General features: G+C 34.1%; 2 protein-coding genes across 3 annotated transcripts; both read left to right on the forward strand.

Annotated features, from left to right (window-relative positions):
• Nucleotides 1–1,188: 1,188 nt before the first annotated feature.
• Nucleotides 1,189–14,956, forward strand: mthfd2l (methylenetetrahydrofolate dehydrogenase (NADP+ dependent) 2 like). The gene is made up of 8 exons (XM_073836076.1): nt 1,189–1,328; nt 1,675–1,859; nt 3,267–3,389; nt 3,612–3,764; nt 5,220–5,327; nt 8,643–8,735; nt 9,969–10,094; nt 14,042–14,956. The coding sequence occupies exons 1-8, from the start codon at nt 1,189–1,191 to the stop codon at nt 14,155–14,157; spliced, it is 1,044 nt and encodes a 347-aa protein (XP_073692177.1). The 3' UTR covers nt 14,158–14,956.
• Nucleotides 14,957–18,320: 3,364 nt separating this feature from the next.
• epgn (epithelial mitogen homolog (mouse)) lies at nt 18,321–20,894 on the forward strand. Of its 2 annotated transcripts, none has more exons than XM_073837512.1 (5): nt 18,321–18,449; nt 18,548–18,646; nt 19,651–19,771; nt 20,068–20,223; nt 20,333–20,894. In XM_073837512.1, exons 1-5 carry the CDS (start codon nt 18,410–18,412, stop codon nt 20,385–20,387), a joined length of 471 nt encoding a protein of 156 aa, XP_073693613.1. In that variant the 5' UTR covers nt 18,321–18,409; the 3' UTR covers nt 20,388–20,894. The 2 variants fall into 2 exon arrangements, with proteins under 2 accessions (XP_073693613.1, XP_073693614.1); XM_073837513.1 differs by having other exon boundaries at nt 19,654–19,771.
• The last annotated feature ends 3,222 nt before the right edge of the window (nt 20,895–24,116 follow it).

The raw sequence follows: 24,116 nt of genomic DNA on the forward strand, positions 1-24,116 counted from the left end.
TTTTTACTTTTTAAAAATAACTGCTTTCTATTTTGAATGTTTTTAAATGTAATTTATTCCTGTGACCAAAGCTGAATTTTCAGCATCATTACTCCAGTCTTCAGTGTCACATGATCCTTCAGAAATCATTTGAACATGCTGATTTGCTGTTTAAGAAACATTTATTATTATTATTATCATCATCATCAATATTTAAAACAGTTGAGTAATATTTTTCAGTATTCTTTAATGAATAGAAAGATCCAAAGATCAGCATTTATCTAAAATACAAAAGCTTTTGTAACATTATACACTATACCATTCAAAAGCTTGGAGTTGGTATAATTATTATTTATTTATTTGGGGGAAAAAAAATTAAGAAATGAATATATTTATTAAGCAAGGATGCTTTAAATTGATCAAAAAAGTGATGATAAAGACATTTATAATGTTACAAAAGAATCCTACTTAAGATAAATGCTTTTCTTCTGAACTTTCTATTCATCAAAGAAACCTGAAAAAAATCTACTCAGCTGTTTTCAACATAATAATAATAATAATAATAATAATAATAATAATAATAATAAAAAATGTTTTTTTTTTAGCAGAAAATCTGAATATTCAAATGATTTCTGAAGGATCATGTGACTGGAGTAATGATGCAAAAAAAAAAAGGATTTGAAATTACAGGAATAAATTACATTTTAAAATATATTCAAATAGAAAACAGTTATTTGAAATTTTACTGGTTTGCTGTACTTTGGATCAAGCACATTAAAACATTAAAAATCTTATGTTCAAAAACTCTTGACTGGTAGTGTAAGTTTGAATAACTGCATTCATTTCATAATTGTAATACTTTGAGTTAGAATATATTCATAGTATACTATATCTATAAACAGAATATATCCAGAAAGTATATTTACATGATCTATATATCACATGCCTGGCTTTCTCTCTTCTCTGACTGTGTTAAGATCTGTGCCGGCCTTTAGGTCCGATTTTTCCTAAATTTCCTTGTACGTTTATAGACCTGTATTCATTAAATTAGTATTTTGATGTTTTGAGTTTTATATCGCATAGAGACACCGGCATAAATTGTGTTTTGCAGACGTTTTACGTGTTTAACACAAAACCGGAAGTAGTTTTGTTGTGAGTGTGACGCGTTAAAACGCGCGATCTGTGAGGAGGAGCAGGTGATCAGTTACTATGGCAGCTCCCACTGCATTAACAGTGAATTATACTAGGATACAGACATTAACATCCTATTTCCAGCATTGTCGATCAAAACGATGGATTAATCTGAAAACAGTCAACCGGAGAAGCCCTTTTTGTCAGTCACTGAAAAGGTTAGGACTATATTCCCCCCCTGGTGCAGATAAACAAAGCTTGCATGCGTTCATATGTAAAACACGCGTGTTTTGTAACCGAAGCATCATATCATATCGATTTGTAGAGTCTGTGTTTATATAAACATGTCACACAGGACATACAGTCATTGTTTGAGAAGGTCGATTCATTGAGGAAATACATTTTGTGTGTTTGAATATTCCGCCACCCTGTGGGTGTCATAAATACTGACAATGAGATGCTTATGCAGAATTTTAAACTGCAGGTGGATTATAACGGGTTTCATTATGTTTTTACATGTGTCTGTTTTGGTGTATTGTTACATATTTGCTTTGGTTGTCACAGACATGTTGCCACTGTGGTCTCAGGGACAGAACTTGCTCGGCAGATCCATAAAGAAGTCCAGAGTGATATTGCAAAACTAGTAGCCCAAGGAAACAGAAGACCTCATCTGAGTGTCATCCTGGTGGGAGATGATCATGCCAGCCACACTTATGTGAGAAACAAAACCCGAATGGCTTCGCTGCTTGGTGAGCAACACAGAAAGTCAATATAAACTTCAACCTTTGAATATTTTAAGTAGTGGTTCTCAACCAGAGGCCACTAGAGGGCCTCTGCAAACATCAGTGAGGGCCCTAATAAGTCTTGAAATGATTTAACTTTAAACTGATATAGTATTTTTTAGTTTGTATTTTCGAGTTTGTTACAACAGATGTAACAGGGGTATATATCTACGGATGCCAGTTTCCACCACAGAAAAAAAAAAAAAAAAAAAGTAACTGCAACTTTATCTCACAATATTGACTTTATCAAAGTTTTGAGATATAAAATTGCAAAAAAATAAACGTACAATTCTGAGAAGAAATGTCTGGATTTTGAGATATAAACTCACAGTTGCAGATTGTGAGATATAACTTGTACACTGTCGTTCAAAAGTTTGGGATTAGTACAATTTTAAATGTTTTTTAAAGACATTTTTATGTTCATCAGGGCGGCATTAATTTGATCAAAAAACAAGAAAAAACTGTAATATTGTGAAATAATACTGCAATTTAAAATAACGGTTTTCTATTTAAATATATTTTAAAATATATTTCATTCCTGTGATGCAAAGCTGAATTTTCAGCGTCATTATAGAAATCATTTTAATATGTTGATTTATTATCACATTATATATATTATACATTTCTGTGACACTTTTTTCAGAGTTTTTTAAGGATTAAAAAGTTAAAAAGAACAGCATTTATTCAAAATAGAAATGTTTTGTAACAATATACACTACCATTCAAAATTTTTATTCAGCAAGGATGTTAAGTTGATAAAAAAGTGATTAGAATCCTAAAAAAGGTATCACAAGTTAAAAAAAAAATATTGAGCAGCACAACAGTGTCCAACATTAATAATAAATCAGCATATTAGAAAGATTTCTGAAGGATCATGTGACACTGAGGACTGGAGTAATGATGCTAAAATCCTCAGAATATTAAAAGAGAAAACAGTTATTTAAAATTGTAATAATATTTTACAATATTACATTTTTCTGTATATCTGATCAAATAAATGCAGCCTTGGTGAGCAAAAATATTCTTTACAAAATATTAAAAATCTTACTGGTCTCAAACTTTTGAACGGCAGTGTACCTTTCTTAATATATTTTTTTCCAAGGCAAAAGCAAATAAACTGAAATGTGAGATTTCAACTTGGAATTGTTTGGCAGAAACAGACTTCCATACATAGAAGGGCCTTTAAATGTTGTCTTGGACAAAGTTGGGCTTTTAGTCAACATTCCAAAGAAAACATTCCAAGTTGCTGTCAAAAGCAACAGTTTTTCTGCATTTAATGCTTATGTTAACGTTGTGAAAAGTTAAATGGAATATACAATATGTATTAATATGAATCATACATTTACTATTTTCTTCTTACTGTTTGTTTAAAAGGCATGTCAAGTAGCACAATCTTCAGGCCATCATCAGTATCTCAGGAAGAGATGTTGGAGCTCATAGACACATTCAACAAAGACAGGAGCGTTAGTGGGCTGCTGGTCCAACTCCCTCTTCCAGGTACTGTATTATTCTGCTGGATCAAAATGTGAAAATGCTCATATAAAATGTGAAATGCGAATAAAATAGGGTCATTCATTGCGAGGATCTTTACTGTAGTGAAACAAGCTAAATCTAATGGTGAAAGTATTGAAGTTATTTCCTTAAAACCACAACTTCCTGAGTATTTAGATCAGGTTTGCAATAGTCCATTCATATTTTGAATACATCTCTCTCTTACAGAGCACATCAACGAGAGAGCCATATGCAATGCTGTCGCCCCAGAAAAAGACGTCGATGGATTCCACATAGTAAACATTGGGAAACTCTGCTTGGACCAGAGGTGCATGGTGCCAGCCACAGCTGCGGCAGTGTGGGAAATCATCAGAAGAATGGGTTTGTGACAGCTTTCACTGAACTGAGATTAAAATCTTCTTTGAGTTGTAGAATAGTTTCTCAGCCATCTCATATTGCATCCCCAACAGAGATGTGATTGGGTTGTGTATGATTACATTAGTTAGCAGCAGGTATAACAACAGTATCTGATGTCAGTTTATATTACTTACAAATTTGAAAACATTGTTTTGCAATCTTATCTGTATTTTGATGGTTTTTCCAAGCCATGGGCATTTGTCAAATTGAGTTATAAATGTTCACTCAAATTCTGTATTAGCAGACAAAAGTTATACTTAATATTTTTTTATGTTTATGAAAGAAGCCACTTATGCTCACCAAGGCTGCATTGTTTTTTATTTAAAAAAAAAATACAATAAAACATTAATATTGTAAAATATTGTTACAATTTAAAATTAGCGTTTTCTATTTAAAAAAGTATTCTTGTGATGGTAAAGCTGATTTTTCAGCAGCTATTATTCCACTATTCAGTGTGACATGATCCTTAAGAATTCTAATATGCTGCTAATTATTATTGGTGATCAATTATTAATAATGGTTCTTATTATTATCAGTATTTTGCTGTTTAATATTTTTGTGGAAACTTTTTAATGAATAGAAAGTTCAAAAGAACAGAATTTGTTTAAAAAAATGTCTTCACTGTTACTTGTTCTCATCTGATCTGTTACTGATCATATTAATGCTTCCTTGCTGAATAAGAGTATATGTTTGTTTGTTTGTTTGTTTGTTTGTTTGTTTAAAAAAAGGTATCCCAAACTTTTGAATGGTAGTGTATGGGGCCGTTCACATGAAGCGTCTTTTGCGCGCGCAAGTTCGTTATTTCAAATGGAGACGCGCGGCTTGCGCGCGCATATTGGAAGCGACGCGGTCGCGACGCGCACGCGGTGCGACGCGCTCGTTTTTTCCAGGCGCGTCCGCGCCGCATCGAGATAAAAACATCTCAACTTTTCAGAAAGCAGCAAGCGCACCGCAGCTTGGAGCTAGAGCGCAGCTGATGGTTGCTTAGAAACGGCAGACGCTTCCGGGGCGCAAGCGCCCGAGCGCTTTGTTGACAAGGAAGAAAGCGGCGCGCCTAGCGTTTTCCACGCGTTTTTAGGCGCGACATGTGAACGGCCCCTATCACCAATTCGACAAAAACTTTTCTTGAGTACCAAATCAGCATATTAGAATAATTAGACTAGAGTAATGGCTGCTGAAAACTCTGCCATTACTTTTTTTTTAAACTATATTTAAATAGAAAACTGTTATTTTAAATTGTAATAATATTTCACAATATCACACTTTTTAACTGTATTTTATTTTAAAAAATTTTAAATATATTTTTATTCTGTATTTTTATTAAATAATTGCAAACTTGGTGAAAATAAGAGAAATAGCTTCTTTTAGAAATCTTAATTATTAAGTGTTTGACCACTAGTGCATGTCTTTTTTTTTCAGGCATTGAAACAGTTGGAAAAAATGTGCTTGTTGTTGGGCGCTCCAAGAATGTAGGAATGCCTATTGCAATGCTGCTGCATTCGGATAGAAACCATGAAAGGCCGGGAGGTGAGATCTGTGTCATTTCCTTTTTTTTTTGAAATCCTATAGTATAAATTAGTTCTGTCAAAATTATTGCATTAACTCGGGCGATTAATTTTTTCAGGATTTTTTTCAGCCTTTATCATGTCATATTAAGACGTGAATTAAACTACGATCCGCGTCGCCGGCAGCTCTTAATGTAATAGCAGCCAAATAACCTAATACCCCAGCTGCTGTGATGTCTATTAATCAAAGAACAATAGAAAAAAGAGGAAATCAATAACTTTTGTAGCTTTAAGGATGTCTCTATATTTAATTTAGTATTTAATGATTGATAATTTTATTTAGTCTCTGTATATTTCCTATTTGATGAAAGGCACAGGTAAATAATGGGTTTGTGTGTGAAGATTGTTTTACGTTCACTTAAATTAGAAGTTGTTATTTTTTAAAGTCTTATAAATGTTAAAGTTGATAGTCAATATTAGGGAAAAAAAAAATTCCTAGAGACATCAGTAATATTGGTATCAATGATATCCACCTTCAGGCATCGAAATATTTAAAAAAAAATAAGAAAAAATATACTGTCTTTATGTTGTTTCTACATTAATTTGAAGATTCAAAGTGAAATTATTCCAACATAAAAGTATATTTAAAAACTTTAATGTTGGGATTAATCACGATTAAAATTGTCTAGGTTTTGGGGAAATAATTGTTGGTGTAACATCTTAAACTGTGGCAAAAAAGCTGAATGCGATAAGGTTGCTAAATACTAGATTTTAAGACTAGACTGTACATTGTTTTCAGTTAACAGTGTTTTGTTTGGTAGTACAAGTAGTTACTGCAAACTGGTCATTCTGTGAAAAGGAAAACTTTGTTTTTATTTTGCTGCTTTTTCATGTTTTCAGAAGGCACATTTGTAGAATTTCAATCAATAATCAACAACCCAGTCACCTCGCTTTAGAAGGGGAGTGAGATCATTGCGAATTACAAATTCACAGACCCCTTGATGTTGCCGCTGATGACGCAAGCTGTCACATCAGTACTATCAAAAAGAAACATTTTATCAGTAACCTGTAATAACCTTTTTATGCAATAATGGAAAACTGCCAATAAACATCCTTCAACCGTAACAATCAAGTTATATATTATATATAAAATATATAATAGATAGTAGTACAGTTGAGCTCAAAAGTTTACATACACCTTGCAGAATCTGCAAAATATTAATTACTGTACCAAAATAAGAGGGATCATACAAAATGCATTTTTTTTAATACTGACCTGAATAAGATATTTCACATTAAAGATGTTTACATATAGTCCACAAGAGAAAATAATGAATTTATAAAAATTACCCTGTTCAAATGTTTACATACACTTGATTCTTAATACTGTGTTGTTACCTGAATGTGTTTTTTTTTGTTTTGTTTTTTGATAGTTGTTCATGAGTCCCTTGTTTGTCCTGAACAATTTAACTGCTTCTGTTGTTCAGAAAAATCCTTCAGGTCCCACAAATTCCAAACCCTTTCCAATAATGACTATGATTTTGAGATTCAGCTTTTCACACTGAGGACAACTGAGGGACTTATATGCAACTATTACAAAAGGTTAAAACGCTCACTAATGCTTCAGAAGGAAAACGATGCATTAAATTCATAATTGAATTTGAAGATCAGGGTAAATTTGACTTATTTTGTCTTCTGGGAAACATGTTAATATCTTCTATAGCTTCTGAAGGGCAGTACTAAATGAAACAAATATGATATTTCGGCAAAATAGAAAAATGTACACTTTCTTCACAATCTTCATTCTGTTCAAAAGTTTACACCCCCTGGCTCTTAATGCATTGTTTTTTCTTCTGGAGCATCAGTGGCCGTTTAAACTTCTGTAATAGTTGCAGATGAGTCCCTCAGTTGTCCTCAGTGGTAAAAGATGGATCTCAAAATCATACAGTCATTGTTGGAAAGGGTTCAAATACACAAAAATGCTGAAATACCAAAGAATATGTGGGACCTGAAGGATTTTCCTGAAGAACAGCAGGCAGTTTAACTGTTCAGAACAAAGGGGCTCATGAACAACTATCACTAAACAACAACAACAAAGAAAACACAGCTGTGTTTTATTCAGGTAACAACACAGTATCAAGTGTATGTAAACTTTAGAACAGGGTCATTTTTATAAATTGAACTATTATTTTCTCTTGTAGACTATATGTAAACGTCTTTTATGTGAAATATTCATTTATACTGTGTGTGAAAAATAGAAAACATTAACACATGCGAAAAGACAACAAATCCATATTATTTTGCATTGAACTAAACAGTGATTAAATTATTAAAACATTAGCTTAAACATATTTATCTTAAATTTATCTTAAAGAGTTGTTTTTTTTAATAGTTTTTACCTTTAAAAATGTTTGATATTGCATCATTGCTTCCAGTGGCATGTCTCCAGAAACATTATCAGTTCAAGTTTTGCATAAAGTCTTGACTTTTTTGTTTAATGCTTCCTGGAATAAAGGAAAGGGAGAGGCCGGATGTTATATTTTTTGCTTAATTGTTAGAGGATTCGTTTATTGAGATATCAACTATTAGGATTAGGTTTGTGCAAGATTTTGATGATTTCAACAGGTGTAATGTAAGCCATGCTCTGATTGAGTTGTGAAATAAATCATTTTGATAGTAGGTTTGTGCTCGAACATGTACAAAATTCCTTTCACAATCAGACAAGCAGCACTGAATCAGTTATGCTTCCATTTTTTTGTGACTCATAGCGCTATAGGAAATAAAGGTGAACTTGTGGTTACCTGAAGAACCTTGCAGGTTTGGTCAAAAAAACTTAAATATGTCTAATGATGAGGTTCTGAGACAATGAAGAGTACTGCATTATAATTAATATTCCTGACATTTTTATTTACTACACCCAGGGAGTTACAGTAACTATGTCAGTTCCACAGAACGCAACGTGTGATTAGTTAATTTGATAGCTTTCGATTTATGTGGTGGTGTACAGTTACACATTCTGGGAATTTCTGCTAATGAATGTTATCATGCTGGTGAGCAGAAACCGTCAACCATGTACATTCTTTTTTTTTTTTTTCAAGAGAATGTGTGGAATGAACAAAAAAAAGGAGTTGGCACTTCAAAAATGGCATGAATGTCCTGGTGCCTGCACACAATTAAATACTATGAAATGTTTGAATGTTTTAACATTGATTTTCTGGAAATGGTGCACTGGAAGGATGTGCATGGCAATGACATTTTAAATCTAAAACTGTGTATTACATTTAATGATTAAATACACAATCAAATAAATACTCCTGATGTGTATTATACATTTCAGGTGATGCCACAGTTATCATGGCTCATAGATGCACTCCTCTACCACGACTGAAGGAACTTGCCAGCCTGGCTGACATAGTGATTGCGGCTGCAGGTCAGCTCTTTGTGTCCTGGTCAGGTATTCTGGGATATTATTACATGACTGTCTAGAATACTAGATTCTGATTGGTCAATAGCTGTATTCTGTGGTCAAATATCATTGTGTAATGACTGCTAAACTGTATGAATTAATTTATTTCGCCTATGTATTTACTTATTTGGTAAGTAGCCGTGCAATGAGTGGGAGAATGGTAGAGTAAGCCATATTCATTTTGTAATAATGACTAGCTGATTGTATTATCCTTTACTTAGACTGGGTTATGCAACATATTAGAGGAGTAGTTCACTTTCAGAACAAAAATTTACAGATAATGTACTCACCCCCTTGTCATCCAAGATGTTCATGTCTTTCTTTCTTCAGTCGTAAGGAAATTATGTTTTTTGAGGAAAACATTTCAGGATTTCTCTCCATATAATGGACTTCTATGGTGCCCCCGAGTTTGAACTTCCAAAATGCAACTTCAAATGGCTCTAAAAGATCACAGCCGAGGAAAAAAGGGTCTTATCTAGCCAAACGATTATGTTCTAAAAAAAATTACAATTTATATACTTTTTAACCTCAAATGCATCTTGTCTAGCTCTGTGTGTACTCTGTGTAGAGATTAAAAAGTATATAAATTGTAAATGTTTTTAGAAAATAACCGATCGTTTCGCTAGATAAGACCCTTCTTTCTCAGCTGGGATCATTTAGAGCCCTTTGAAGCTGCATTTAAACTGCATTTTGGAAGTTCAAACTCGGGGGCACCATAGAAGTCCATTATATGGAGAGAAATCCTGAAATGTTTTCCTCAAAAAAACATAATTTCTTTACGACTGAAGAAAGAAAGACATCTTAGATGACAAGGGGGTGAGTACATTATCTGTAAATTTTGTTCTAAAAGTGAACTACTCCTTTTAGAAATTGCAAATTCTACCCGACCTAAAAAGCCTCGGCATCTGTCTAAAAAATGTCTATGAGCAGAGGCATATTAAGTGTAAAATAAAACTATTTTGTATTTGGACCGCAGCACCTATTTCAACCACTAGCTATTAATATTACATACTGCACTTTTAAGTATGAATTAGTTTGAACATTATCTGTATTTTATTCTAAACTGTATTCTTTTATTCTAAAATTTCTATAGTCTATAGTATGTGTAAATATGAACAATTTATTAAGATAAAGAAAATATTGCGTTTGTGAGAGAATGTGTCTTTGTGAACGATTGGTCTTAATCTTTAACAACAGGTGTGCCTCACTTAATAACGGCAAATATGGTAAAAGAGGGAGCTGCGGTTATTGATGTCGGAATCAACCGCATACAGGACCCTGTCACTGGCAAACTGCGTCTTGTTGGAGATGTGGATTTTGAAGGTAAACGACACGTGACTGCTTTAGTGTTCTTACAGTTCTTGTTTCAGAATCTGGTTTAGTGTTGTTTTAGTATTATTTTAATACTATTGTAGTAATTATTAATAGTTAGTTTAAATTTCTGTTTTTAGTTTAGTTTTTATTTTTAGTTGTTCAAGTGCAAAGCCAATTTTCTCCCCAAATTGGGGAGACACTGGTAAAGGCTTGCCTCAATTGGCCAATATGGGGTGCTACATCAGTTGAAAATGCCAAATCTCTCCTAAAAACTCCTAGAGTCGCAGACTGAATTGTCTTACATCATTCGCTCAAGACAAACAAAATGGCTATCTCGGAGTTCATTTCCATCATGACAATTATTTTGCCATTTAGAATTTTTCGCAAAACCTACTTTTGCAAACTAGTCCTGGGTTTTTTACCCAAATGGAAACAAACCAGTGCAGAAAAGTTCTCTGGAGTCTAATTAGCAAAAATTATTAAAACCAAGTTGAAGTTCCATTGTCTGTTGGAACAGGATGCAAAAACGTTGTTGTGGGTGGGGCCGCTTTTACTAAAATGGCTGTAACTATTGAATGGAATGTAATTAGATTTTTTTTTTTAACAAATTACCAAAATTGGGGAGTTTGACCACTTGGTAGCACTATTACAGGAAAAAAAAAACATGAAAAATGGGTGTAACTATACACATTTGACATGCAATGTTTTTTCTAAGGTGCCACCAATATCTATGAGGTTTAAACCAGTCATTAAATATTTGACATTATGTAAAAAAGCTGCTTTTTCAAACTTGAACACCAAAATTGACACAGACCATTTTCAGATGGTCCTAACAAAAAGTTTTCAAAAGCTTTCTGATAGACCGAACCACTTTCGAATAACGCACAAATGAATTTAACGAAGAGCCTGCTACGATAACAATGTCCTGAAGTTTCCTGCACAGTTTCAGAACAGTTCCACCTAGTGGTCAAAAGATATGAAAAATGGCAAAATGCATCTAAGGCTGTTTTTCTCAATACTTTTCTCAATACTCATGTGTGTGTAATCGTCACCCCTATTTAACCACACCACAACAAATTGGGAACAAGTGGTCAAAAGTGATAACTCATTAAATAATATTTCTAGTGATTTTATTTATGATTATTCAGGCTTTTGGGTAAAATCATCTTGAAATGTATTTTACTGACTTAGTAGTTCAACTTCAGCATTTCTCTTTTTTATCTAATATATACAGTGTTTCCTAGGGGTGGGCGATATCTCGATTTTTAAAATATATCGAGATATTTTTTAAACTCGATATGAATTTTGACATATCGTATATATCGATATAATGTTTATATTTCATTTTCGCCACTTTGCTTGTTTGCCTTCTCTGTGCTGTGCTCGCCCCCGCCTCCTTTCTTTTGTTCCGCCTGTTGTCTCATTCAACACGGCAGCGCCCGCAACCAGCCCGGAGGCTACAGAACTCGTCGCAAAAAAAGGACAACTGGCTCCATTATATGGAGATACTTTGGTTTTAAGGCGTCGGACGAACAACAGACAGATGTCTACTGCCGTGAATATATGTATACCAGTGTTTCCCCTACCATTATCTTAGGGGGGCGAACCCCCCCCCCCCGCCCCCCGCCCCCCTTGAACGTCAAGTTCATTTTATTTTCGATATAGCGCCAGATCAAGTCATTTAAGGTTATCTTTCCTATAGAACTGGGCTATACATTGTTCTTTTATTTTTTGATTAATAAATCAAAAGTTGGTCTGTCAGTTAATTCAAATCGCGATATGGACTAGTGTCTGTGTTGAAACTGAAATGTAAAAAGACCGTTTTAATATGAATCCTGCATGTTCGGTTTGCCTTTGTATGTATGAATGGCGGAGACGCGTTTTTTTTTACTACACACATACTGAAGCACGCGTGACGCTAACGCAAATTTTTGGCCTTTGCATCTCACATGAACAGATAAACTCAAACTCCAAAGCTGCTGTGAGTGTCACTTTTACCATTTCATTTGAGAAAACTAGCATCATATCATACTGTAAACACACAGAAACTTCACAGCAACCTGTCAAAATAAAAGTACGGTTTAACATGTAACAACAATATTAGTCTTGTATTACTTTTGTACAGTATAAAGTATTTAAATAATTGACATAAATAATATATATGATAAAAAATAAATATTACAAGATTAACCACTTAATTGTAGAAAAAAGTACTACAATTATTATGTAAACATTTAAAACTGATTATAGGTACCTTTTTAGCCAACTTTGTGCAAACAGAGGTTTACTGTTAAAATCAATACATGGAAGAAAAATTATATTCAGTTTAAAACGTTTCAATAATAATTGTATTTTTTTCTACAATTAAGTGGTTAATCTTGTTGTAATATTTATTTTTTATCATATATATTGTTTTATGTCAATTATTTAAATAGGAATATATAAACACCTACATTATACTGTACAAAAGTAATACTAATATTAAGTAAGTAAGACTAATATTGTTCTGTTTCATGTTAAACCTTACTTTTATTTTGACAGGTTGCCATGAAGTTTCTGTGTGTACAGTATAATATGATGCTAGCTTTCTCAAATGAAACGGCAAAAGTGACACTCACAGCAGCTTTGGAGATTGAGTTTATCTGTTCATGCGGGAGTGTCACGCGTGCTTCAGGATGCGTGTAGTAAAAAAAAAAAAAAAACGCATCTCCGCCATTCATACATACAGAGGCAAACGGAACATGCAGGATTCATGTTAAAACGGTCTTTTTGCATTTCAGTTTTCACAGACACTAGTTCATATCGCGATTTGAATAAAGTGACAGACCAAATTTTGATTTATTAATCCAAAAATCAACGAATTCCGTGGCATTTCGCGCTATAGTAAATTCCGTTTTTATGAATGCATTCCGCGATCCCGTCCATTGTAAACGCGTAACCATGTAGAGACAGAAATGACATGCCTTCGTGTAAATAACATAAGGCTATTTAGTTTGTTTAATAAAAGAACAATGTATAGACCTGTTCTATAGGAAAGATAACCTTAAATGACTTCTATTGTGATCTGGCAATATATCGAAAATAAAATGAACTTGACGTTCAAGGGGGCGGGGCGCCACTCTAAGATAATGGTAGGGGAAACAATGTATGTATGTATATATATATATATATATATATATATATATATATATATACACTATTTCAGCATTATTTTATTTAATGAAAATGTTAATTTTGAATAGATGTAGATGTTTGTTTTAGTAAACAATAATAACACTGATATGGTATATCCAAAAAAGAAAACTGCAATTATTTACTCACCCTCATGTCATTCCAAATCCATATGACCATCACAAAAGGTGCTGAGCTTTAAGCTTCAAAAAGGATGCAAATCACCAAAAAAAGTACTGTATCATAAAAGTGATTCATACAATGTGTGCTCTGTTTTACAAGTCTGCTAGCTTTGTGCGAAACCATTATTCACCAATAGTTTGTCCCTCCAATGAGTTGTTGAGTCAGCGAGTCGGTGAGTTTAACTTGAGAACTGAATCAGTTCAGTTTCTAAATGAATAATTTGGTTTGGTTTTGTGAATATAATCATCTGATTCATTTAAAAGATCAGATTTGGGAAAAATGGACAAGATTTTTAGTGAATAATGATTGAGATGGAAGATAAATAGTATGGGTTTGGAATGATAGAATTTCATTCATTTTTGATTGTTCTGTTTATCATCATGAACTGTAATTCTGCATATACGTCAGTCGGTGTATCTGAAATCGTGTCTCAATCCCTCTAGGGCTCTGTTTGGCTCATTGTGTGTTCGCTGGTTGGAAATCACTTAGCAACACGATTTATAGTTTGATTCTTTTCTCTTGGAAGTATAAAAGAAACACTTGGCTCAGGCAGAGCTCTTAGTGTTATTTAAGACATGGTTTGTTTTTGTCTCCCTAATCAGCTGTGAAGAAGAAGGCTGGATTCATCACCCCCGTGCCTGGAGGAGTCGGCCCAATGACCATCGCCATGGTGATGAAAAACACAGTCACTGCTGCCAAAAATGCTCCAACATATTGAACAAACACAAAACCTGCCATTACAGGTGGACAAGATACAAGCACTCCAGTCTGGATACTTTAATTGGCACTATTTGTCCGTATCTAGATGATAAACGCAAGCCCGCAAGCTTCCTCTACAACGTCCTTCCCTGCCTGTCGGCAAGCCGTAACAGGCCGTTCAAGCTGGCACGCCAGCTGTGCACGTCGATGACAGTAACTACACTGTAATACCTTTCTTAACTCTGTAAAAATTAGAGAGATGCCTCTTCAGTGATTCTAAGGAGCTGTCGCCTTTGCTACAGTGTTATTATTTGGTCATAGCCGAGAAAATAAGTAGGGTTTACCTCGCAAGTGTAATATTACCTCCCTGATATTGCATGAGTAAAGTGGGAAGTCCGTCTTGCATCATCCTCACAGGAGAGTTTCGGTAGGACTTGACAGGCTGCTCAACAGGTGGCCTCATAGCAGGGTAATAGATGGTTCTCAGATATGAATCTGTTGACACTGAGACAAACAGGACATTAATACATTTTCTCAGGAAATTACTTTAACAGTATAGTAGGAATTCAGTCAACAAAATGGCAAAAAAAATACCACAAGGATGCTGCTGTATTTAATATTTTTTTACCTATTTAAGGTATTATGTATATATTGTTTATTATGCGTAAATGTTTGTTTTTGTTTATAAAAAAATAGTTTTGGTATAAATAGCTTGTATTTATGATTTTTAGCCCCATGAAGTCGGCTTTATTTATTAGTGTGATTATGGCACATGTTCTTGACCTCAAACTTTTTTTATTTTTTAAGGCCCTTTACATTCAAACTGGCAATAAAAAACATAATTTAAATATATCTGATGCTTCCCTGAGACTTTTACACATAATGTGGACATGTGTTTTGTGCTATAAAAAGCTGTGAAATGTAAAAATGACTAGTACGGTCAGTTACACTACCAGTCAGAAGTTTTTGAACAGTAAGGTTTTTAATGTTTTTTCTTCTGCTCACCAAGCCTGCATTTATTTGATCGAAAGCACAGCAAAAACTACAATTTAAAACAACTGCTTTCTATTTGAATATATTTTAAAATGTAATTTATTCCTGTGATCAAAGCTAAATTTTGAGCTTCATTACTTCCAGTCTTCAATGTAACATGATCCTTCAGAAATCATTCTAATATGCTGATTTGCTGTTCCAGAAACATTTATTATTATTATTATTATTATTATTAATAATAATCCAAATATTATTATTAATGATCCAAAGATCAGCATTTATCTGAAATAAAAAGCTTTTGTAATATTATACCATTCAAAAGCTTGAAGTCAGTATAGAAATTATAGAAATGAATTATTTTATTTAGCAAGGATGCTATAAATTGATCAGAAAGTGATGATAAAGACAATTAAAGTTAAAAAAGATTTCTATTTCAGATAAATGCTGTTCTTCTGAACTTTCTATTTATTAAAGAAACTTTAAAAAATCTACTTCGCTGTTTTCAACATAAAAATAATAATAATAATAATAATAATAGTTTTTTTGAGCAGGAAATCAAAATATTAGAATGATTTCTGAAAGATCATGTGACTGGAGTAATGGAATAAATTACATTTGAAAATATATTCAAATAGAAAACCACTTTCGTTATTATTCGTACTAGTTATTTTAAATAGTACAAATAGTTTAAAATGTTACTGTTTTTGTTGTACTGCATTTATTTGGATCAAATAAATGCAGGCTTGGTGGTGAGCAGAAGAGACTTCTTTAAAAACTATTACAAATCTTACTGTTCAAAAACTTTTGACTGGTAGTGTACTTATGTGCTTTTGAAGTTCTACAATATAGAATCTTTGTATAAGGAGCAAACCAGAATGTTCACTGATAATGATCTCTTCCCGTGTAAACCTCAAGAACAGTAAGCAAAAAGCATGCCGTTTGACACCAGTGACGTCAAACATGGCGTGACACATACTGCCGTGGAAATATAAGTGAATGTGAATGAGATTTGAGAGATACGGTACGAGTTGAATGAACTACTTTTACAATGCTTTTATGTTATTTTTGGTCACTACTCACTTTTATTGTATGAAAGAGATAAGCTCAGATATTCTGACTAACATATTTTGTGTTACTTGAGAAGGAAATAAATGATGACAGAACTTTCCTTTTTGGGTTAGCTAGGTAAACTATCCCTTTTAAGATTTCACTTCAGAAATAAATATACCCATTTAGATCTGTGTCTGTCTAAAAAAAAATATTTTATTCTTACTGTAAAAAACCACCAAATATTGGTGGTTTACAAGGAGAAGCTTTGTTAAGGAACCTGCTCATAGAAAATGTAAAGGCATTGTTCAGTCAAAAATGAACATTATGTCATCATTCACTCACCTGCATGACTTTTCCTGTGAAGCATAAAACAAGATATTTTGAGAAATACAATGGTAGTCAATAACCTAAATGTTTAAATTACCAACATCCTTAAAAATATCTTATTTGTGACCCTGGACCACAAAACATAAGGTTAAATTTGACAAAACTGAGTTGTATACATCATATGAAAGCTAAATAAGCTTTCTATTGATGTATGGTTTGTTAGGATAGGACAATATTTGGCCGAGATACATCTATTTGAAAATCTGGAATCTGAGGGTGGAAAAAAATCCAAATACTGAGAAAATCACCTTTAAAGTTCTCAAAATTAAGTTCTTACAAATGCATATTATTAATCAAAAATTACATTTTGATATATTTATAGTAGGAATTTTACAAAAAATCTTCATGGAACATGATCTTTACTTAATTTCCTAATGATTTTTGGCATAAAAGAAAAATCTATAATTTTGACCCATACTATGTATTTTTGGCTATTGCTACAAATATACCCCAGCGACTTAAGACTGGTTTTGTGCTCCAGGGTCACATTTTGTGTTCTGCAGAGGGAATTATGTTTAGAACGACATATGGGTGAGTAAATGATGACACTTTTTAATTTTTCTCTTTTAATGTGTAATCCAACACTGCAATGGACAATGTACCAAATAACATCAATCCAACAATTTGATTAGATTTATTTTCTTTAAAAAATTAATTAATTAATTAAAAGTTGGAAAATCAATTAGTTGATACTTAACTTTATGTGATACTTAACATACAGTTGAGGACGAAAATTTATGTATACCTTGCATAATCTGACCAAATTGATTTATGATTTTGAGATACATCTTTTCACACTGAGGCTACAATAAGTTAAGAGCCGGGGGGTGAAAACTTTTTAAATTTGAAGATCACACTAAATTTGACTTATTTTGTCTTCTGGGATACATGTAAGGATCTTCTGTAGCTTCTGAAGGGCAGTACTACATGAAAAAAGAATATGATATTAGGCAAAAAGAAAAAGAAAAATGTACACATCTTTATTCGGTTCAAATGTTTTCATCCCCTGGCTTTTAATGCATTGTTTTCCTTCTGGAGCATCAGTGAGTGTTTGAACCTTCTGTAATAGTTGTATATGAGTCCCTCAGTTGTCCTCAGTGTGAAAAGATGGATCTAAAAATCATACAGTCATTGTTGGAAAGGGTTCAAATACACAAAAATGCTGAAAAACCAAAGAAATTGTGGAACCTGAAGAATTTTTCTGAAGAACAGCGGACAGTTTAACTGTTCAGGACAAATACGGGACTCATGAACAACTATCTGTAACTAACTATAAGTTACAGGCAAATGTTATGTAGATTGCAGACAGTTTTTATTTTTCAAATTGTATCTAACTTAAAAAAAACCTGAAAAAAGATGAAATTGTTTAAAAATATGCATTTTTCACATTCATTATGTGACAGGAATGTAATAGGACATGCCAGTCAGTAAAACATACTTAATTAAAATAATACTGTATCTGTAATTAGACTTCTCTTTAATATCACTTGTGCCAATAACTAAAAGCCTGTCAAAAGCCTGTTTTTGCAGCTGTAGGCAAATACTTTGGTCACTGAAAAAAAAAATGTGGGGGCAAAAACACGCCTGTGCATGCTGTTAGCCTGCAGACCAGGAAGTGATGCAGAGGATTGTACAGGTATGGGTAAAAGACTCTGGATTCACTGCAGTTCCTGTTACTAGTTCAAATGATTGGCTACCATTAGTGACGCAGAAGAGGATGTAGAAGGATGGTATAAATTGTGGGGGAAAGCCACTTTCATCTGGAGAGCAGCAGGAAAGTTGACGGAAACCAGACAAACGCAAAATATCAAGTCAAACGGAACCTGTTCTTGGGCCGCAGGATGATACAACAAATGAATAAAAGATGTTTGCACTATCAGGGTGAGTCATAATACTTTTCATAACACAAAACAGACTGTCTTCAACTTAATGATAAAAGTGAAATGTATAGTTACTAAAATGTATTAAAACTTTAACAGTACTTGGATTGATGGTGGTGTTGTCCGTCTTCTCTGGACTTGGAGACGCTAAGGAGAAGTCAGAGGATGTGATCCTAAACAACACAACACACAGTAATGGTGAGTACTTTTACATTATGTTACTTTTTAAAAGACATTCTCACCAGGCTTTGTTCAAAATGCAGTAAAAACCTTTCTAATACTCTAATTTTTTTTTTTTTTAAATATTTGTACTATTTAATATAACTGCCTTCTATTTGAACATATTTTCAACTGTAATTTATTCCTGTGATTTTAAAGCTGAAATTTTAGCATCATTACTCCAGTCACATGATCCTTCAGAAATCATTCTAATATTCTGATTTGCTGCTCAAATAATATTTATTATTATTACATTGAAAACAGCTGAGTATAATCTTTTTAGGTTTTTTTGATGCATAGAAAGTTCAGAAGAACAGCATTTCTCCGAAATACTTTATCATTACTTTCTGATCAATTTAGAGCATTCTTGCTAAATAAAAGAATTAATTTCTATACTGATTTCAAGCTTTTGAATGGTATAACATTACAAAAGCTTTTCATTTCAGATAAATGCTGATCTTTGGATCATTTTCTCAACTGATTTAAATATTGATAATAATAATAATAATAAGGATACAAAATGTTTCTGGAACAGCAAATCAGCATATTAGAATGATTTCTGAAGGATCATGTGACATTTAAGGAGTAATGATGCTGAAAATTTAGATTTGATCACAGGAATAAATTACATTTTAAAATATATTCAAACAGAAAACAGTTATTTTAAATAGTCAAAATATTTCAAAGTGTTACTGTTTTTGCTGTATTTTGGATCAAATAAATGCAGGCTTGGTGAGAAGAGACTTTAAAAAAAAAAAACATTAAAAATCTTTTGACTGGTAGTGTATGTCTAAAGTATACTACAGAAAAAACCCTAACTGAATTAACCCTTTGTTTTTTCTGAAATGAGCAAACATGTCATTTCAAATATGCGTTGTGCTAAGAATGCAGGTTCTTTGGCATGTGGACACAAGTCTGAATACCTATCCGTTAAAATCACAATCCTTCATGCTTAAGTGTCTGGGTGTGTGTGTCTCTATCAGTAGGAAATGAAGAGGAACCACGAGTTTTGGCTGTTCAAAGGCCCTGTGGTCCAGAACACGAGGGATTCTGTGTCAACGGCGCATGTTCCTACTCTTCTGACCTGGACACCCCTATCTGCCGGTGAGACACAACTCATCTCAATAATCCTATATTTAAGACCCCATCCATCAATTGACACTGAGCACGGCTTGATTATCTAGTTCTAGGTATAGTTTGTTTAATTAGCAGACTAGCAGGTTGCAAAGCTTGGGCTGTGGCTGTGATTAAAGCATTGTGGATGTTTACAAAATGGGATGATCTCTTAGATATGTCACACCCAAATTTCCTGTTTCTCAAGGAATCAACATATGGAAAAATGACTGTAGTCAACCAGCCGATTCCAAGACTGTCCTAACAAACATTTCTGTTGTCTTTAGGTGTGACAAAATGTACAGTGGTGTGCGCTGTGAACATGTTATGATGGATGCCCAAAGTTTGTCTAGTTCTGAAGAAATCATTGGAATCAGCTGTGGTGTCGTTTTATTACTCGGATTCGTCATCGCACTGATACTGTACTGCTGCTTAAAGAAAAGGTAAAATCCCAAAAAACAGCGTTTATATCTAGTTGTTTAATTAAACTTAAATGTATCATTGTGAAATGATTTTTTTTTATTATTAAATATTTTCTTTTATACTTCTCAGGTGTCGGAAATCATCACCACCCTACAAGAACTGTGGTTCTGAGAACTCAGTTTAAGTTATTCGGACAGAGAAAGTTCTTTCAGGCCTAAGACAGGAAGAATGACTAAACATCAAGACTGACTCTACAAGCAAGAGAGGCCAGGCTGTGGAGTAGAGACACAACACCCTCTAGAGGACTGAGCGAGAATTGCAAAGAGACACATAAATTACAATTACAGTCACAGTGGGGACATGCAGACTGTACTGATTCACAGTACTTGTTATTGTACTATAACTTTGGCACTGTAATATAAAAATCATTTAATATCATTTTAAAACATCATTTAAAACGGCATGTAAAGCTGTCATTCAGATTAATATATGTCTTTATCCATAAGCAAATGTCCTACACTGCCTCCGTTATGAATGTATTCTGTAAGTGCACACAGGTATTTATTGCACAGCTATGAACATAATACTTAATATAAAAACTAAAATGTGGTAATCTATTTTTTATCAGATATTTATTTATTGACAGATTTGTATAAAATTTGCACTTGAAATAAAAAAAAAAATGTGAAAATGTCTTTTGTTTGAAATTACTGTTGCATTGATGCAGAGCCTCATGATTTCAGCTCAAGCAATATAAAACTCATTAATCATTGTCAATATAGTGCAATTGTTGTACAATGCTTGAAAAATGAAAGGCAGATCCTATTATTTTAATAAAAAATGTCAATATGTAGAATACACGTATTGTATATTACAGGGGTTTTCAAACCTGTCCTGGAGCCTCCCCTGCCCTGCACATTTTGCTTGTCTCTCTCATCTAATACACCTGATTCAAATCATCAGCTCATTAGTAGAGACTGCAAGACCTGAATTGGGTGTGCCTAATAAGGGAGACATACAAAATGTGCAGGGCAGGGGAGGCTCCAGGACAGGTTTGAAAACCCCTGGTATATTACATCAAATTTTAAAGGGATAGTTCACCCAAAAATGAAAATTTGATGTTTATCTGCTTACCCCCAGGGCATCCAAGATGTAGGTGACTTTGTTTCTTCAGCAGAACACAAACGAAGATTTTTAACGAAAACCAGTGCAGTCTGCCAGCCAAATAATGTACGTGGATGGCACCAGACCTTTAAAAGTAAACAAAAAAAACATGCACAGACAAATCCAAATTACACCCTGCGGCTCGTGACGATGCATTAATGTCCTAAGAAACGAAGCGATCGTTTTTTTGCGAGAAACTGAACAGTATTTATATCATTTTTTACCATTGGTACAGCCACGTCCAACTGTAATGAGCACGGGCTTTTCATCCGGCTCGTTACACGTGTACGCGCTCTGGCGTAGAATACGCAAACAACGGAAGCCGATCGTTTCGTGTCTTAGGACATCGATGTATCGTCACGAGCCGCAGGGTGTAATTTGGATTTGTCTGTGCATGTTTATTTTACTTTTAAAGGTCTGGTGCCCATCCACTTCCATTATTTGGCTGGCAGACTGCACTGGTTTGAGTTAAAAATCTTTGTTTGTGTTCTGCTGAAGAAACAAAGTCACCTACATCTTGGATGCCCTGGGGGTAAGCAGATAAACATCAACTTTTCATTTTTGGGTGAACTATCCCTTTAATCATGTCCCAGTCATATTTAAATAATCATTACTACTAGAAAAAGAAAAAGCAAACAAACGTGCTTTATATTTTTACATTAAAAAAAGTAATCAATATTCTATTTATTAAAGCCAAATATGAATCTCATCAGGTTTGTGTTTTTAAGCATTTTACATTTATTTCAAAATAATAATTCAAGGCAGCATTTAAACAATATATTTTGTTTGTGAACTTACGTTCAGCTGTTCTTTTTGATAGTTAACTTTTAACTATTTTACAGGGCATCAGTCATCAAAGCTTGGTAAATATTGGTCACAGACACTGAATTTTATTTTAAGCTGATTACTTACTAAAAACTCCCACATATCATGTTTTCATTTGATTTAAAATCTTATTTTGACGTAACAAAGTGGTTTTATTTAACTGTGTAGTGAGTTGTTTACTTCCTTTTAAAATTAGTCTTCACACGGGCCGTCTTCCCAATAACGCCTTTATATTGTTCATTCAGACTGAGGCTGTATCTGAAATCGCCCCCTATACCCTCAAATAGGACTCTGTTATAAACAGGGCACTATCTGTAGGCTGTATCCGAAATCGCCCCCTATACCCTATTCGCTATTCCCTTCCCTACATTAGTCCACTCGTACAGTTCACTTGAAGGAGTGAATGAAAACGAGTGAGTGAATTCGGACACTAAGTGCACCGGAAGGACTGCCGCTTTTGCATAGCATTGCTAACTGTTTCACAATCATTTAAAACGGACAGTTCCAGTAGTAAGATTAAAGGATTTATCTTGAACTATGTCAGGGAAATTGTGTATAAACACTGGTTAAACAATTTAATAATCAATTTACAACGAATTTGTACCTGTGTTGTATGCTGTATTACGCAGTGGAGGAGCGCGTTGTAAAATGAACATATGGATGATTCAGCTGCGGCGCCATCGTCTGGCAAGACGCGGGAATTCAGTCGGCGTGCGACTCTCACAGTGCATTATGCCAGGTTTTCAATCCTGGTCCTGGGGACCCATTGCTCTGCACATTTTGTGTGTCTCCCTTATTTAACACACCTGATTCAGTTAATCAGCTCGTTAGGAGAGAGCTCCATGTACTGAACTAAGCATGTCAGATAAGGGAGACATACAAAATGTGCAGAGCGGTGGGTCCCCAGGACCAGGATTGAAAACCACTATGGGTTATCTCTAGCTGTTGAGCGTACATCGGTTGTACACTGGTTTTTGCGGTGCATTGTGGGATTGAATGAGTGCACTCGGGAATGTCCACTTTGGTTTCGAATACCACGTAAAATGGCTGTCCCCTCAAATAGTGCCCTATTTGAGGGTATAGGGGGCGATTTCGGATACAGCCATAATCTTTGAGATAACCCATAATGCACTGTGAGAGTCGCGCGTCGATTAATTTCCCGCATCTCACCAGAAGATGGCGCCCGAGGCTGAATCGTCCATCCATTCATTTTACACCGCGCTCGTCCATAGCTTAATACAGCGTACAACACAGGTCCAAGTTCGTTTTAAATTGATTATTAAATTGTTTGTCTAGGGTTTATGCATAAATTCCGTTACAGAGTCCAAGATAAATCCTTCAATCTTACTACTGGAACTGTCCGTTTCAAATGATTATCACACAGCAAGCAAACCATGCAAAAGCGGCAGTCCAAATTCACTCACTCGTTTTGACTCCTCCAAGTAGACTGTATGAGTGGACTAATGTAGGGAATAGTGAATGAGGGTATAGGGGGCGATTTCGGATACAGCATGACTGATCAAAGAAGGCTGTGAAAATAAATCTGTATCAGTATTCCCTTTGATCTTTTATTTTAAACATTAAAATAAATCTAACCTTTCATTTTGGAATAAGAATTTAAAAAGAGAAGTCTCATTATGTTTGTGGACCGATGTCCTGTTGGAGGATCCAGCCACGGCCCCATTATAAGATTTCTAGTAGGGACAGTCATTTTTTTATTTTTTATCTGTTGGTTAGAATCCAAGATGCCATCTATCTGAACAAGATATCCAGGATCTCTGGCAGAAAATATATCCCATTTCAGCTGGAAATACCTCATTACACTGAAATAAAGTCAGAAGCAACTTCCGGTTCATGCAGACTTTAAACGTGATTTGTATTAAGAAACATTGCGTGTGTTCGAGATGGTGGCTTTAGTTACATT

The sequence above is a fragment of the Garra rufa genome, chromosome 3, assembly GCF_049309525.1.
Source record: "Garra rufa chromosome 3, GarRuf1.0, whole genome shotgun sequence".
In the NCBI taxonomy this organism is placed as follows: domain Eukaryota; kingdom Metazoa; phylum Chordata; class Actinopteri; order Cypriniformes; family Cyprinidae; genus Garra; species Garra rufa.

What these genes read in the sequence shown, in the direction of transcription:
- mthfd2l (XM_073836076.1), top strand. Translation starts at nt 1,189, where the DNA reads ATGGCAGCTCCCACTGCATTAACAGTGAATTATACTAGGATACAGACA. An exon ending in CCGAATGGCTTCGCTGCTTG is followed by an intron (nt 1,860 to 3,266) that starts GTGAGCAACACA and finishes TTTGTTTAAAAG; the next exon opens with GCATGTCAAGTAGCACAATC. An exon ending in GGAAATCATCAGAAGAATGG is followed by an intron (nt 3,765 to 5,219) that starts GTTTGTGACAGC and finishes TTTTTTTTTCAG; the next exon opens with GCATTGAAACAGTTGGAAAA.
- epgn (XM_073837512.1), top strand. Translation starts at nt 18,410, where the DNA reads ATGATACAACAAATGAATAAAAGATGTTTGCACTATCAGG. An exon ending in CAACACAACACACAGTAATG is followed by an intron (nt 18,647 to 19,650) that starts GTGAGTACTTTT and finishes TGTCTCTATCAG; the next exon opens with TAGGAAATGAAGAGGAACCA. An exon ending in TACTGCTGCTTAAAGAAAAG is followed by an intron (nt 20,224 to 20,332) that starts GTAAAATCCCAA and finishes TATACTTCTCAG; the next exon opens with GTGTCGGAAATCATCACCAC.